At 41.7% G+C, this 16,932-nt stretch overlaps 1 protein-coding gene across 5 annotated transcripts in view; it reads right to left on the bottom strand.

The window, feature by feature from the left end:
* Positions 1–16,932, bottom strand: part of PTPRG (protein tyrosine phosphatase receptor type G) — a 730,377-nt gene that overhangs the window by 212,769 nt on the left and 500,676 nt on the right. For all 5 annotated transcript variants that reach the window (XM_029242114.1, XM_029242111.1, XM_029242113.1 and 2 more), the window contains one exon: positions 15,881–15,976. In XM_029242114.1, coding sequence (XP_029097947.1) covers positions 15,881–15,976 — 96 coding nt within the window. The remainder of the gene's footprint in view (positions 1–15,880; positions 15,977–16,932) is intronic.

The raw sequence follows: 16,932 nt of genomic DNA, 5'->3' as shown, positions 1-16,932 counted from the left end.
GGTACGGACTGGCCAGAGACACGTAAAACTTTCCTCCCTGATATGGTCAGTGATAGAAGAAGCAGGAGGGAGAAGAGGTGAGACACACACTAACTCTCCCCTCTCCCATACTCCCTCCCGGGCTCACCAGAAGTAGGGATTTGCACCAACACAAATTTACTCAGAAGTGCTCGGGGAGAAGCTCCCTCTGTTCCCTCTAATTCCCTGCTCTCAGCTCCCCACCCCCCACGAGCCCCTCCCCAAGTCAGGGAAGTTCCCCTAAATACTGGGTCACTCAAAGGAAAAGCCAGCTCAGCCCTTCCCCGCTCCCCCCCCCCCCCCCCCCCCCCCCCCCCCCCCGCCACCAGCTGTCTTCCCAGTTCCCCCAGCTACACCCTGGCCAGAGGGGACCCCCGGGCTTCCGGCCTCCAGCGTCAAGCAGCCCTGACGGCCAAGCCAAGACCCCAGTCTACCCCTTGCGACTGGGTTAATGAGTCAGGTTGGCCTCGCTCTGCCCGTTCATCCTCTCCACGGGGAGAAGCATGTAGACTCATGGGAGCCTCCAGCCCGGTCTCCTTCTTCAAACTGCCCATCACTAACACGTCTTACACCTGAGTTTCTTCTGGCTCAACCGAGGAGGTGGGAGAGATGACGAGGCTCCCCTACACCTGTGAGAAAATCATCGTCTTGGGTAATAAGACAAGGTGGAGTCACCCACAGACAACGGCACTTCGTGAAACCGTTCACTACGAACTGAGAACAGAATCCAAGCGGGACGGGTGTCACCCTAAGAAGTGGAGGGAGGGAGGGTCATTGGGGCGTCAGCAGTAGAGAACACGCTCTCTCTAGAAAACGAGAACACCACCAAGTAAGGCCCAAATGAACCATCAGCTGCCGAAGTAGGGACGGGGGTGTGGGGTGGACGGCAACCCAGGGGACCCAAGGGAGCCCCGAGAGCCAGTCACTGGCTGTGCACTGCGCCTAAGAATCCCGTGAGCAAGGGCAAGGAGAAAGGCCACCTCCCAGACCGATGGCATCGAAATCCTGGGAGTGGGACCCAGCACCAGGGCGATTTAAAGCTTGCTCAGTGATCCCATGCAGCCACTGTGGAGGACAACTGTTCTTTGCTCTTGCCAAGCACCCAGTTTAGAGAGGAAGAGGAAAAACAAATCCCAGGTAACGTGTCACGACCCCAGCTCAGGGGAGAACGCCTTTCCTCTCTCACACGATGCAGGTTCTTCACTCTTCCTTCCACGTAACTGTTGGTGACTAATTTTTGTCACTGCATACATGACGATACCTAATATTGCTTAGATTATAATGAGAGCTCACATTTAGTGAGGACCTACTGTGTGCCTCGCACATGTTTGTTTCACCTGTATTCACTAATACAGACCTCACAACAACCCTCCAAGGCAGGTCTCTCATTATTTTCTCCATGTGCCAGATGAGAAAACTAAGCAACAGAAAAGCGAAGTGAATTTGACTGAAGTTTACAACTACTGATGGGCAAAACTGGGACTTAAATAAATGGGATGTAGAGTCTCTTTCTTTCATCAGGCAGACTCTTAAGTAATGGCTCTTGCTTGCATCCAATGCCTCTGTGGTAAGCATTGAGACTGTAACACCAAACAAGCAAAGGTTCTTGTCTTAAAGAGCCTACATGGGTGTGTGTGTGTGTGTGTGTGTGTGTGTGTGTGTGTGTGTGTGTGTGTAGTCACCTCCTTGATGACAGGGCCCATGCTCTATTCAATTCTCTGGACACCATGCTGCCTACTGTACATGGGACACCATGCCGACTGCAGCTTTGCAAAGGGAATGAACAAAGAAGGCAATGGAATGACCACAAGAGAGAAGGAGGGAGGGAGGGGCATGTGTATGGACTGACCACATCCCTTTAGACAAGGGGGGGGGACACAGAGTCACATTTGCCAAAATGCAGAAGAGGTAAGCATCTCCCACTCACAGCTCAACCTTGGGCCCACACTGAACACGGGGTCGGGTGAAATGAATGGGCAGCACAGTCATTCACACGCCATAGTATTTAAAAATCTCTAACAATCACATCATTATTGCTGCCAGTGCCTCTAACCAAGCAGACACTAATAAAAGACCTCATACAAGAGGATACACTTCCAGCACGAATAAAGCCACATAAAGGCTGCCTGGTTTAAAACTTTGACCCTGGACTGGAATTCATTACTAGGAATTAAGCAATCACTTGGGGGAAGAGTTGATGGGGTCCTTTTACTTGCAAAGGGCCTCCCCACCAGGCACAGGCATCTGATCCCGTGTTACTTGTTTCTCTCCCAGCTGACTGGCTGCTCCAATTAAATAACTATTTCGCCATCCAAGGTGTTACAACTAATTACCTTAGCTCCTCTTTAAAGTAGTAAGAGAGACGTGTAGATGCTCCTTGAGGAAATCTGAATTTGGTTATCTCCTCCTGAATTACTGAGTTATAGCACCAATAACAACACTTAGACTTCAGAACCTTGTCTCCCAGCCAAGGCAATCAGAGAGCTGGAGCACCCTCCGCCAAAATGCAAGGAGACTGGGAAGATGGATATACTTGATGTACCCAAAGCAATATGATTATTTTAATGTATCTATTCTGGGCCAGGTTTTAAGATACAGGGAAGTAATCATTCAAAGTATTCCCTATTATTTTAGCATGTGAATTCCAGTTGTTCCTAATTATCAACATCACCCAAATTCTTTCTTACTTCTATTTGCTAAAATATCACAAATTTTGGAGTGGTTCATATTCTGGTCCTTAGCACTTTCCTAGACATGATTTCATTTGAAGTTCACAACAAACCAATCAGATATCAATATCTCAATTTTACGGACCAAGCAATTTGAGTCAGCGAGGGAAGAAACAGATTTGTCCAAACGAGTAGGCCAGTGAGTGGCAAATCCGAACTTTAGCGCAGAACCTTTCACTCCAAAATTCCAACCCTTACCAACGTCTTTCCTAGACGTTGATTTCACAATCAAAGGGAATCTAAGCATCGGAGGAAAGTTCTGGAATCAGAATCTCCTTCTCAGAGGATTGTTAGGAGCGTTACATGAGATAATGTATGTAGAATGCTTGGCAGACAGCCACTTGACCAGGATCCACAACTATCACCTACTGTTTTTTAAAAATTATTGTTTATATTCATAGAGAATTGGAAATTGGAAATCTCTTTTTAGAAGACTTGGGATTTTACCTGTCTGAACTGTTTTAGTGGGAAAAGGACATCTTTTACCTGTACAAGACAAAATAGAGAGGAACCAAAGCTATAGAGTGATTGCCATTAAAAAAAAAAAAAAAGAGGGTAGCCAGGTCAACAAGTTCGGACGTGGTCCTAAACATTCATTTCCTTTCCTGAATGATCTAGGAATTGGCTTTGTGTTAGTTAGCTGCTTGCATTTCTGAGACATCTGGTGCTAAACCTTATAATCAGTTCAGTTAAAAAAAAAACAAAAAACAAACAGAACTACTGCCTGGCAGCCACAATTGGAGAGTGCCTAAAAATAGAAATAATTCACTGAAACCTCATTAGAATGGTGCTCAAGGATGCCAAGCTGTGGAGAAAACACTGCAGAAAGTTGAGTCAGACCACAGGATTACAGATCAAGAAGTCCCAGAAACTGAATTATCTAAGAGTCCAAACTGGGTATCATTTCAGAGAGAGAGATTTTCATTTCATTATATGTGGTTCACACTGGTGTGATTTTAGGAGCACCCCTCTCCAAACACATATATATCATATGTAAGAATTCTCTGTTAGAACCAAAAGATTGACATCAAATGAATACTACATAAAACTGGTCGATAATACCCAGTTGATACACAGAGATTAAGGAGTCCCTCTCACTGCAATGCTATCTATAGTACTGTTGTGCCTAATTAATGCTTTCTGAATTAGGTAATCCCACCTTACCTCAACTTTGGACAAACCGAATACCAAATAAGCAAGATCTAAATTAATTAGCTCTACTTATGATTTTATATACAGCTACCTAGGAATTTGCATGCACATAAACATCACATAACTTAATACATATTCAGAGAATGCAAAGGGCTAAGAAAAACAGAATCTGCTGTATAAACCTGTCCAGAGAAGTCGATCCATAGGTACATTTTATGACTCGCACAAAACCCAAAACAGGGAGATCCAATGCTACTATTTTTCTCAAAAGACAGCTAGGCAGTCCTAATAAAGAAATAATGGGAATATTACTCAGCCATAAAAAAAGAATGAAATAATGCCATTTGCAGTGACATGGATGCATCCAGAGATTGTCATACCGAGTGAAGTAAGTCACACAGAGAAAGACAAGTATTATATGATATCGCTTATATGTGGAATCTAAAGAAAGGGTACAAATGAACTTCTCTACAAAACAGAAGTAGAGTTACAAATGTAGAAAACAAGCTCATGGTTACCGGAGGTGGGGGGGAGGGATAAATTGGGAGATGGGGATTGACATATCCACACTACCCTATATAAAATAGATAACCAATAAGGACCTACTGTATAGCACAGGGAACTCTACCCAACACTCTGCAATGGCCTATATGGGAAAAGAATCTAAAAAAGAGTGGATACATGTATATGTATAACAGATTCACTTTGCTGTACACCTGAAACTAACATAACATTGTAAATCAACTACCCTTCAATAAGAAGAAAAAAAAAAAAAGAAATAACGTACGCCCCCGATACTGTGCCTTTTACTGTACCACATTTGGGAGCTTACTCTTTGCAAGTAAAAGGTAGGAGGGTTACAGTATTACGGAAGTTCTCCCAATAATCTGTGTCTCCTTCACAAACCGCGGGAGCGCATTCCTGAAAAATGCCAGAGCTGACCAAACAGTGTTAACAAGGTCGAGGTGTTAAGAGCAGGAGGTGGATACAGGAGGAATCAGGAAAAGTCTCACGTAAAGAAAATTAAGTTTCTTCCTGGTTTGTTATGACATCGTGTAAGAGTAACTGAATGGATCTCCACCAAATACGAAAGATCTGTGCAGACCAGTCTGTCTTTAAATTTAATGCCTGTGGTGTACACGATATGTGCTTTGGGAGTACGGGTCAAAGGTACACTCAAGATGGGCAGGCATCACCCAGAACACATTGAGAAACAAAAGCTCTGGGCTTCAGACAAGCACACACGTACCATATATATTAAGATGCTACAGACAAAGAAAACAAACGGTAGTTTTAATGTAAACCCTGAACACAAAAGAGAATGGCAAGCTTCTCATTCGGGCAACTCAATGTATCAGCACCACAGGTGAGTATAACATCGGGATTCATCCAGCTCAAGATAGGTCAGCATTCCTCTGGGACAAGGCCTAGATGGCCAAGGAATCAAAAGCTTTTGAGAGGGAAGCCGTAACAAGCCTCTAAAACAAAACCAGCATTAAGAGCTTTAAAATCCTACCCTGGGAAAATACTTCTACAACACCATGGGAATGAGACAGTGCTGCGATTTGCAGAGCCAGATTCTCCTACAACCTCCACCAGGGGGTTTCCTTGATCTCTGAGTTTTTCAAACCAGCTCCCACTGATTTCTAGTTCAAAGGCTTATGCACATGCTCTTACCTTTGTTTACTTCTCTAGGTCTAATTGAGTGTTCTATTAAAATGGTGCTTGTTTCAAAAATCAGTGCAGCGTCTGGGAACAAATATCCCCATGGGCTCTTTAATTTAAGCGGGCCGCCAAGGTGAAGCAGAAATACCTAGAAACGGGTTGATTTAAATATTTTAGCATATACGTCTTTATGCCTTATCTTAGAATCCAGTTGACTAAACCTTGGTTGGCCGGGGACTAGGGGAATTCTCAGGTATGGGATGATTTAGTTATTCCTGTGGCCATCAGCTAGCAGGATAACCCAAACAGCCCTCACAGCCCACACCTATTGAGATCAAAACCTTCTGGGGTGCTCAAACCAAGCAGGGTTTCTCAATGTCAGCACTGACCTTTTGGGCCAGATAATTTTGTGTTGTGGAGGGCTGTCTTGAGCATTGTAGAATTTTGAGCAGCAACCTTAGTCTCTATACACTGGATGCCAGCAGCACCACTACCCCAGTGTGACAACCCAGAGTATCTCCACACATGGCCTCATGGCCTCTGGGAGCAAAATCCCCTGAACTCCTCCTCATGAGAACCACTGCCATTAAAAAAGTTAATAAATGACTGTTTAAATCTTAACCCTGTTCACTCACAGTGTCCTCATCTAACCACACCATTCATTTGATACTCTTTATGGCTTTTTTATAAAAGGGAGGAAGCAGAAGAAAAAACGCTGTCATCAAATCTATAAAATAATCACAGGCACAGAGTCTAAGGGAATTCAGAATAGGATAAAAGGTTTTAATTACGGGCAAAAAGAATAAGAACACAATTTTTACTTGCAAGAAAGTAACTGTTCGGGTACCAGCAAAATTAAGAGGGGTCCTGAAGCACATATATACACATGATAATAACTGGAACCAACGATACATACTTCTTTCTCTACCCTCTCCAACAGGAGAGCCAATTTTTCTGATTCAGTTTTCCACTAAGAGCACAGACCCTGGAGGCATCCTACTGCTGTTGAAATACTCGCTCGAACATTTATTGGCTGATGTGATATTGGGTAATTTATATTAAAAAAAGTTCCATGCCTCACCTTGTGCATTTGTAAAATGGACATAATGATACCTTGAGGGGGTCCCAATGAAGATTAAAATGGTAACTTTTATTAGTACTGTCTGTATTCTATTTAGAAGCATCTTTTCAACTAGTTCATCTAAAGGAAAAGAAGGAGAGGAGAGTTGTCACTAGCTTCTAACCTTGGGATGCAAAGTGCTTTGGGTGTAGCGTTCTCCCAAGAGAACTAATTAGCTGAGGCATCTACTAGATTATACTTCTGGAAGACCAAAGCTAAGGAAAATGAGACAACTGGATTGGGAGTCACAAAACTAGAATTCTTGGCTTAGTAGATTTCAAGGAGCTATGGGACCACGGTCAACCACTTAACTCTCAGACAGCCAGTCTCACTTCTGTCATTTTAATGGGATCACTACAGAGTTCCTAGTATTTTATCTGAGACTATGACAATCAGATTCAAAGACTTATATTAGAACTAATGGCCAAAACAACTAAATTCTAAACTAAATGATGGATTCTAAACCATCATTTAGTGATGTACAAAGGCAAAGTACTTGGTAACTGTCCTTGAAGTACAGTGATTTAATTAAAGAAGATTTTCACATGGTCTTTTTCAAAGTCTCTTAATTATGTAATGCTTCACCAATTATAGTCCTCTGTAATGCCCACTAAGAGGAAATTTGAATTACAGGCCATCTGCAGACAGGAGATGTACTGAAAACACCTGATAGGCTACAAATTCAATGTCGTACATCCACAAATCTGTTCTAAAATTGCACCCGAACATTAAAGATGACTCTGGCCTTCACTTAGTGGTAAGTCCTATGAAATCAATTAGCTGTTAAAATAGTTTAAATGGAACACATGTATTTTAATTTTTGTGTGTGTATAAAAACAAAGTCTTCTTAATCAGCCCAAAACATTCTGAAATTACACTTCTAGCTAATGCAGTGAAAGAATTGAACTTATAACTAGATAAAACCAGGATGTGGAAAATGTGAGAAGGATGATATTCAAACAGCAGTAACCGGAAAGGAATAAATTAAGAATCATATTAGTTTACTTCAATTATCCCAAAAAGCAGTCTAAGAAGGAAGCTGTAAAAACCAATCACGACTCCCCAACAGAAACTCACATAGTCTCCGACTCAGAAACGGTTCTTGGGGGCTTCCCTGGTGGTGCAGTGGTTGAGAGTCTGCCTGCTAATGCAGGGGACGCGGGTTCGAGCCCTGGTCTGGGAGGATCCCATGTGCCGGGTAGCAACTGGGCCCGTGAGCCACAACTACTGAGCCTGCGCGTCTGGCGCCTGTGCTCCGCAACAAGAGAGGCCACGATAGTGAGACGCCCGCGCACCGCGATGAAGACTGGCCCCCGCTTGCCACAACTAGAGAAAGTCCTCGCACAGAAACGAAGACCCAACACAGCAAAAATAAATAAATAAACTAATAAACTCCTACCCCCAACATCAAAAAAAAAAAACGGTTCTTGTTTTTTTTTTCTGTGGGTGTTTGGTAGTGGGTATAACTACTATTTTTCTTTTTTCTTTCCTCCCACTCTCCCTCCTTCCTTTCATCCCTTCCTCCTCCTTCTTCTTCTTTCTCTCTCTCCGCACCTTTCCTTCCCTCCCCTGTTTATTCTATGGAGTAGAGGCCCTTGTTGCCAACAAGACCAGTCAGGAGGTTTAAAAAAAAAAAAAGAACTATCTCCAGCCATGATAGAAAATGTGTTCTTCATTAAAGAAAAAGATTCCTCAGGATGGTTTAAAAAATGAAAAGATGACTTTAGGTCACCATAAATGAAAAGGATGATTTGTACTTTAAGAGTGGTGCTTTGCTTTGTAGAAAAATGGGAGGAAAAAGAAAAATGGAGGAGAGTCCAGTTTTAAAACTCATAAATAGGAAATTCATACCCTTAAAATGAAATATTTATCATTTTGAAATTATACAGATCTATAAAGATATAATTCTTATACTCTTGATATTTTATCTACCTGACTTGATCTGTCCTCCCCTATCTCCCAATGACAAAATGATGCTACTATTTTTTTAAAATTTATTTATCTTATTTATTTATTTTTGGCTTTGTTGGGTCTTTGTTGCTGCACGCGGGCTTTCTCTAGTTGCAGAGAGCGGGGGCTACTCTTTGTTGCGGTGCGCGGGCTTATCATTGCGATGGCTTCTCTTGTTGAGGAGCATGGGCTCTAGGCTAACAGGCTTCAGTAGTTGTGGCACACAGGCTCAGCAGTTGTGGCTCGCGGGCTCTAGAGCACAGGCTCAGTAGTTGTGGCGCACGGGCTTAGTTGCTCCACGGCATGTGGGATCTTCCAGGACCAGGGCTCGAACCCGTGTCCCCTGCATTGGCAGGCGGATTCTTAACCACTGCGTCACCAGTGAAGTCCCCAAATGATGCTACTATTAAAGAAAGAATTCAAAGGCCAACTCTTTTCAAAACTTATAGTTCTCTAACTACTTTGAGGGCAGGCTACAGTTCTCAGGATACATTTGCAATGTTCATGAATAATGGCACAAAGAAGGTGTTTAACATACTGCACAATGAGCAAATGAGTTAGCATAAGCAAGGACACAGCAAGAGCAAGAAAAAGCAAAAAAACATAAATACAGATGCACTGAAATAGATAGAAACTAACCCTAGGAAGGAAATGCTCAAGAAAAAGACAGAGGCAAGCTAGAATGAAAAATAGCAAAATAATCCAAAAAAGCTTCTCCACCCACAGTCTACTGAGATGAAACCATTTTGGTGGGAAACTTTATAAAAACATTCTCAGACACAGATATAGCCAGATATTCTTGGCACTAACACACTCCTTTAAGGCCTCTGAATGCACTACACCTTTAAGAAGTTTCAAGCCCTGATGCTTTTTCCCACCTATAGGCATAAGCAGAGATACAGCCCTTTAAAAGCATGTTAGGGGCTTCCCTGGTGGTGCAGTGGTTGAGAGTCCACCTGCCGATGCAGGGGACACGGGTTCGTGCCCCAGTCCGGGAGGATCCCACATGCCGCAGAGCGGCTGGGCCCGTGAGCCATGGCCGCTAAGCCTGCGCGTCCGGAGCCTGTGCTCCGCAACGGGAGAGTGGGAGAGGCCACAACAGTGAGAGGCTCGCATACAGAAAAAAAAAAAAAAAAAAAAAAAAAGCATGTCAGACCCAATGGAACTCCCGGGCAAAGCCCCATCCTCAATGGATCAGGAGTCTGAGAAACTTCATGTTCAATGTCCTTCACCATCTCAAAAGCCTTATACTTCTGTACAACCACCACCTTTCTTAGCTGAAGCTTACACAGCCACCTAGACATATCCTTTTCCAAAGCCCAAATCATTAATCTTGTGGTGGGATCCTGAAAGGTTTCCTGTAACTTAGTCCTACTCAGTACCTATATCCTGAACAACAACTGAGGTCAAGACACTGATGTGAGGGCTAGGGAAAGGTGGATGGTGGGATACAGGGAGAAGAGGCACAAGACATGGACCTCCACCTCCAAGAGTTTGTATTCTAGTGTTCTCAGGTCCTACACTCCCTAGTGCCTGTTTCTAATACTCCTTAGCTACCATGTTATCAGCTTGTTCCTTTCCAATCAAGACTCTAGGGCCTAAATATGTTTCCACTGAATTCAGCTAAGTAATTGCACAATCAAGCCACAGTGGAAGTCACTTGCAAGAGATGCCGGTGATGAGTAAGTGAGTACTCCTAGACCTCAATGATCTCACAGTACAGAGGCTGAAGAAAGCACGTAAAATAACAGCTTGAATGCAAGCTGGAATGCTAAGAGAAACAGGGGGTTAAAGGAAGGACAAATCACATCTCCCTTTGGTGGGGGGAGGGCAGGTGAGATCCAGGGAAGTGGAGAAAAAGGCATCCTTGCCAACCCTGGGTGAGTCATCAAGAGCTCCTCCTGCCTTCTCAACATCTATAAATAATCCCAGGTGCTGCCATTTCATTTAATTACTAAGCCTCTCCAGATGGAGAAAAATAATTAAGCAGTCGGTACCACCAAGATGATATAAAGAATGCGTTAGCAACTTTTGAAACATTTGAGTTTTGAAGTTTGCTTTCAACAATGAAAGAAGGGCAGAAGTGAAGAGGGCCCAAATGACTGAGTGACAGACATTAGAGAAAACCAAAGGACAGCAGTCAGATAGTGGGTAGAAATTTAAATAGGAAAAAAGCAAATACTTGTGTAAAGGGGCTCAATCCTCCCAGAAGAAGCAGAGCCGCTAACATTAAATGAAGAAGCCTCAATGGAGTTGGTGAAGATAGGTTGTCAAAAAAGAAATACTTTAAGACAACCTAAAAATCAATTTATTTATTTCTTAAATGTACAAGAAATATGCTGTTGACTGGGCCTCTGGATGCAGACGTGATAAAAATTTTATCTTTGTGTCTGATGCAAAGATTCAGAAGTGATTAAACCCAAAAGGGTCTAACAAGGAAGCTGGAAAGAACCACACGAGAAAAATTTCTAAACACAGATGCTCTTAAAGAATCATGCATTTATAATTCTAAAGTTCAATGGAATCAGGAAATCAATAAAAATAAAATTTCTGGCATTCAAATAACAGTAGCAACTGGGTAGTAAAACACCTGAGGTTTCCTCCCCCATAACATGTTCAAAGATAAGCATGTGCTTCCTCAAAAAAAAAAAAAAAAAACCACAAAAATCAAACCTATAAAACCGCAGTAATCAAAATTATAAAAAGTTTGGGGATCCCAAACTTCTATGAGCATCAGACTGAAAACCATTATAAGGGTGCACAGTTCGAAGACTTTTCGATGCTGGTGGGAAAATGGAGGGACGTGTTCCAAGAGGAATGATGAAGAAACAGATTGGAAGAAAGAAAAACCAAATCAGAACCCAATTCCGAGGGCGATCATAGAAGATTCTTGATCTAAAAAAATATAGGTCAAATGGTAGTTCTATTTTTAGTTTTTGAGGGAACCTCCCACTGGTCTCCATAGTGGTTGTACCAATTTACATTCCCACCAACAGTGTAGGAGGGTTCCCTTTTCCCCACACCCTCTCCAGCATTTATTGTTTGTACAAATGGACTTATTTACAAAACAGAAGTAGAGTCACAGATGTAGAAAACAAATTTATGGTTACCAGGGGTAAGGATAAATTGGGAGATTGGGATTGACATATACACACTATGTATAGCACAGGGAACTCTTCTCAATACTCTGCAATGGCCTATATGGGAAAAGAACCTAAAAAAAAAAAGTGGATATATGCTTATGTATAACTGATGCACTTTGCTGTACACCTGAAACTAACACAACATTGTAAATCAACTATACCCCAAAATATATTAAAAGAAAATAATTTAGGTCAAGTTAAAGGTCAATCTGAGGATTGAGTACTCTGTGCTCTATACAGATTGTCCCTAACTTATGACTTTTTTGACTTTATGATGGTGTGAAAGTGACACACATTACTTCAGATTTTGATCTTTTCCTGGGCTAGCGATATGGTGAGATACTCTCTCCTGACGCTGGGCAGGGTAGTGGGCCGAAGCTCCCAGTCAGCCACTGGATCACAAGGGTAAACAACCAATACTCGTACAACCATTCTGTACCCAACCATTCTGTTTTTCCCTTTCAGTAGAGTATTCAGTAAATTCCATGAGACAGTCAAAACTTCATGCTGTGTTAGACTTTTTGTTAAAATAATAGGCTTTGGGGCTTCCCTGGTGGCGCAGTGGTTGAGAGTCCGCCTGCCGATGCAGGGGACGCGGGTTCGTGCCCCAGTCCAGGAGGATCCCACATGCCGCGGAGCGGCTGGGCCCGTGAGCCATGGCCGCTGAGCCTGCACATCCAGAGCCTGTGCTCCGAAACGGGAGAGGCCACAGCAGTGAGAGGCCCGCGTACCACAAAAAAAAAAAAAAAAAAAAAAAAAAAAGGCTTTGTGTTAGATAATTGTGCCCAACTGCAGGCTAATACAAGTGTTCTGAACAAGTGTTCTGAGCGTGTTTAAGGGAGGCTGGGCTAAGCTATGACGTTCGGTAACTTGGGTGTATTAAATGCATTTTCCACTTAAGATATTTTAAACTTATGATGGGTTTATTAGGATGTAATCCCAACTTAAGTCGGCAAAGATTTGTAACCTTAAATCAAAGCTATTTAAATCTTTTTGAGTTATTTTCAAAGCAAAGCATCCTTCGACAAATTGCCTTATCATTCCACTGTCATTTCAACTGTCTTATAAACCTAGGTTTTCATTTCTTACTTCTTCAAACAGATAACCCAAGTAGAGTGTTATCAGAATAATATATTAAGAGAGCATTTTAATAACTTTTGGCATTTACATTTCCACAGGAATTCAAATCAGGCTAACTAGTATAGTGGAGGTTCTATTTTAACGAACAGAAAATAATTAACTTTGTACTAATATAAATTAGCTAAACAAGCACTTATTTATTCTCTTTAGTGGTTTAACAACAAATATCTCCATCCCTCGCCAATTTCATGTTTTAACTTCTTTATTTAAAAAATCCTTTAAAATCAGACTTTCCCCTATATCTTCTAGAAGGCTGTGAGGCCAAAGGTGTGTGAACTAGAATAAAGGTGTTCCTTCCTCGAGATGCATTACTAACATATGTTGGAAAACTGTAATAAATATTCCAGTCAGGAGTGGCTATGAAGTGAATGCGCCTTCTAGCACTGTGTGGGCCCAAACGCGTAAAACCATGTGGGGCTGCCATGATTTGTTTTCTTCCATACCTGGAGGCGATCCTTCCTTTACTAGTGTTCACACAAAGCACTCAGGGGAAACCCGGCTCACTATATTTCAGCACTGAGACTGACCTTCAACTCTGTCTGTAACCAAAAAGATGTCAGGCACTAGTCAAAGTTACTGGGGTCCAGGGTGGAGTCATGATCTCAAGGTCATGTTGACAGGAAGTCATGAAGAAAACCGCCTAGAGACTGTGTTGCCCTGGGAATTCACACCCCCTCCAAAGGAGACAGAGAGTCACTACTCAGATCTTGATTACTGCAACATCATCAGGAAATTTTATGTAAAATCTTCCATATTTAACTGAAGAAAATAATTGTAAACACTATGTAGCATCCATAATCATGCCCATGAGCCACAACAGGACCACCTGCAGGCAACCTATCCTCTCAGCCAATATATGGTTCCCTGGTCGACCATGTGTCTGCTAGGTTTGTGTTTGCTTTGGTGTTTTGGAAACATAAGAACCTCATCATATCTAATCACAGCAAAGGCAGTGAGAGAGCCAAAACAACCCAGCATAACAGGCACATGATCCGGAAGAAAAAAGAAACAAAGATAATGAAAAATGGAAAGTGTTAGAAAATTATTCTAGTGTGTGGAATAAGTTGGCATCAAAGCTACAGCAACTGCACAGAAATTAGCCTTGCCTAGACATGCACTGGTAGGTCATTCACATCCTATCACTCTGGAAAATGAATATGTGAGTTTATGAGCACCAAGTCAGACCACAGCCTTTTACAAGTGGAAAAGTTTCTCTACTCATGTCTTTCTAGCCATTATCACATGGGACTGTGACAGCAAGGTCCTCCTAGTGGGCAGGAGCTGACTATATTCATCTTATATATTTAACGTAGCAACTGGTACCATACCTGGCCTTGAATCACTGCTGAAACAATCATAAATACCTCTTCAATACCAAAATGTAAGACGCCAGGTTTGAATTTGGAAATACAGGTCAAGATTTCTCTATTTGGGGGAGAAATACCAAACTCCCCAATTTAGCATTCTTATTAGAAAGATTCAAAACACAGAGATCTCAAAATACAGGTTCTAACGGGACTGCCATATTAAAATAACAATACCGTCTTCTTTCCACTACATGACATAGTGTGAACTCTGATGTATAAGTGCATATGTGGACTTATAAAGAAAACAAAGAAAGCAGCTCAACACAGCTGCTACCTAAAAAAAAAAAAAAAAAAGAAAGAAAAAAAAGAAAAACTATTCTATTTTATATTATCTGCCCTCTATTTTGTGTCTACAGGACAGCAAGTCAAAATTTAGAGGACTAACCAGATGAAATACACATTAAATTTCTTTGTATTTGAACTACACTCGTGTCCTGGAAATACTTTAAAAATCCAAACCTAGATTTCACACTGAGGTCTTTTGCTGGTTTGTACACCAATGTGCCCCCCCGCCCAATACTTTAATTGGGCTTACATTTAACAAGAGTTTCTAGAGCCGGAAAAATAGAAAGCTTTCGGGTAGAGCACGCTGTGAAACAGACCTTCCAGTACTCATAAAAACATTTTTTAAATTTATTTTCTATAAAAAGGATGACCTATAAAGTAGAACCTGGTTGGACTGGGCATGGGTGGGCATGACAGGGAGGGAGGCAGGGGTAGGTTTGATGGCAGGGCTGCAGGAGTAGAGGTCCAGCAACATGAAAACAGAAATGACAATAACAGAAAATAAGAGGTAACTATGTAAGTGGAAACTGTCTAAGAATGGAAGTTCAAGTGACCTCAGTATTGCCTAAGGCAAAACAATCACGGTTTAGATGCAGAAGGGGTCCAGACAAAACCCAAGTGAACTGGCAACAGCACAGTGCCCAGAATAGACTTCTGTTCGTGCAGAGAAGACACATATACCACAGGGTCTCCATCCCATAGAAACAGGGATGGCTGGATACAGATACATATTTTATTTGGCATTTACCAAATGTCTACTGTGTGCCAAAACCCACACTAGGGACTTCATTTAATGAAAATGTACTAACTTGCAAATGGTCCCAATAAAAATTTTAGTTACCATGGGGATTTCTGGTGGGGGTGGGGTGGGGTGGGAACGAGGTCTCTTTAGATAAATGACCAATGCAATTTATTAACCTACTTGCAAGTAATGTCAAATTTAAAGTTGCTCCAAAGAAAAACCACTTTTTTTTTTTTACATCAGTCTCTTAATATGCTGTAGGAACCTGTTCAAGACGCTTCAGCAGTGAAGTAACTTAGATGATAAATGTGTTCTTCAATCTGTGCACCAGTCAAGTAGCAATAAAATCAGAATAATTCATGCAAAACTTTTCATTATGTTTCTAAACATACTTATTTACATTTTAAATCACACATTAGACAATATGAAATATCTTTCATTTAGACAGGTGTGAACTAGAAAACAGATGCATTCATTAAACATAGAACAATTCGGTGAATTAAAAAAAAAAAATACTCAAGAGAACTCTTTGGTTGAAGTATCAATACTTAAGCCCACTGTTAACTTACTTGAAAAAATATGGCCATGGCTCCGATTATTCTGTTTTCAGAAATGGCAGTTTGAAAGCTGTCAAAGTCATCTGGATTGTAAAAGAAAATCTGCATCTGTAAAAGAACAATTAAAAAATGTATTAGGAAAATACATTAGGAAAACCTATGCAGAAGTAGAGAGAGTAGTACAATGGACCCAGATTCCCCAACATACTAAGATTTTGCCAAATGTACTCATCTATCCGTACTTTTTTCTTTGCTAAAGTATTTGAAAGCAAACCCCAGACATCATATCGTTGTACCCCTACATACTTCAGTAGGTATCACTAAAACACACATCTTTCCACATAACTACAATGCTTTCAGGCCACACAAAATAAATAACACCAACACCTTCTTATTACCTAATACTCATGTCATGGTGAAATGTCCCTATTAAGAAACAAAATTTTAATGCAGTTAAATACCATGAAGTAGGAAACTAAGACTGTGAGATTCAGTCCTTATGTTAAAATTATAAACGCTTAAATGGACACATGTTTATAGATAATGCCCGTTCCAATGACGAGAATCTGAGGGGGGCTCTCAGTAGCTTTGAGAAACAGTCCGAATGGACTATTTTAGTCAATCAAAATAGAATATAATGGTAATGATAATAATAATGCTTAATAGGGCTTCCCTGGTGGCGCAGTGGTTGAGAGTCCGCCTGCCGATGCAGGGGACGCGGGTTCGTGCCCAGGTCCGGGAAGATCCCACATGCCGTGGAGCGGCTGGGCCCCTGAGCCATGGCCGCTGAGCCTGCGCATCCGGAGCCTCTGCTCCGCAACGGGAGAGGCCACGACAGTGAGAGGCCCGCGTACCGCAAAAATAAATAAATAAATAAATAATGCTTAATATTTTTCAGTTTGCAAAAAGCCATCCCATTCATGATTTCACTAAATCTATCTAACAATCCCTGTGAAGACTGGGCAGAAATTACTACACTCAGTTACAGATGAGGAAATAGTACTTCAGAAAGTTGATGCCGACTTGGTTAAAAAGAAACATCAGTTGGTGAGTGTAAAGTCCAG

Source organism: Monodon monoceros, unplaced genomic scaffold (assembly GCF_005190385.1).
Source record: "Monodon monoceros isolate NGI ecotype Baffin Bay Population unplaced genomic scaffold, NGI_Narwhal_1 Super_Scaffold_3, whole genome shotgun sequence".
Taxonomy (NCBI): Eukaryota; Metazoa; Chordata; class Mammalia; order Artiodactyla; family Monodontidae; genus Monodon; species Monodon monoceros.
The sequence above is the reverse complement of the archived record's forward strand: the minus strand, read 5'-3'. Positions and strand labels throughout refer to the sequence as shown.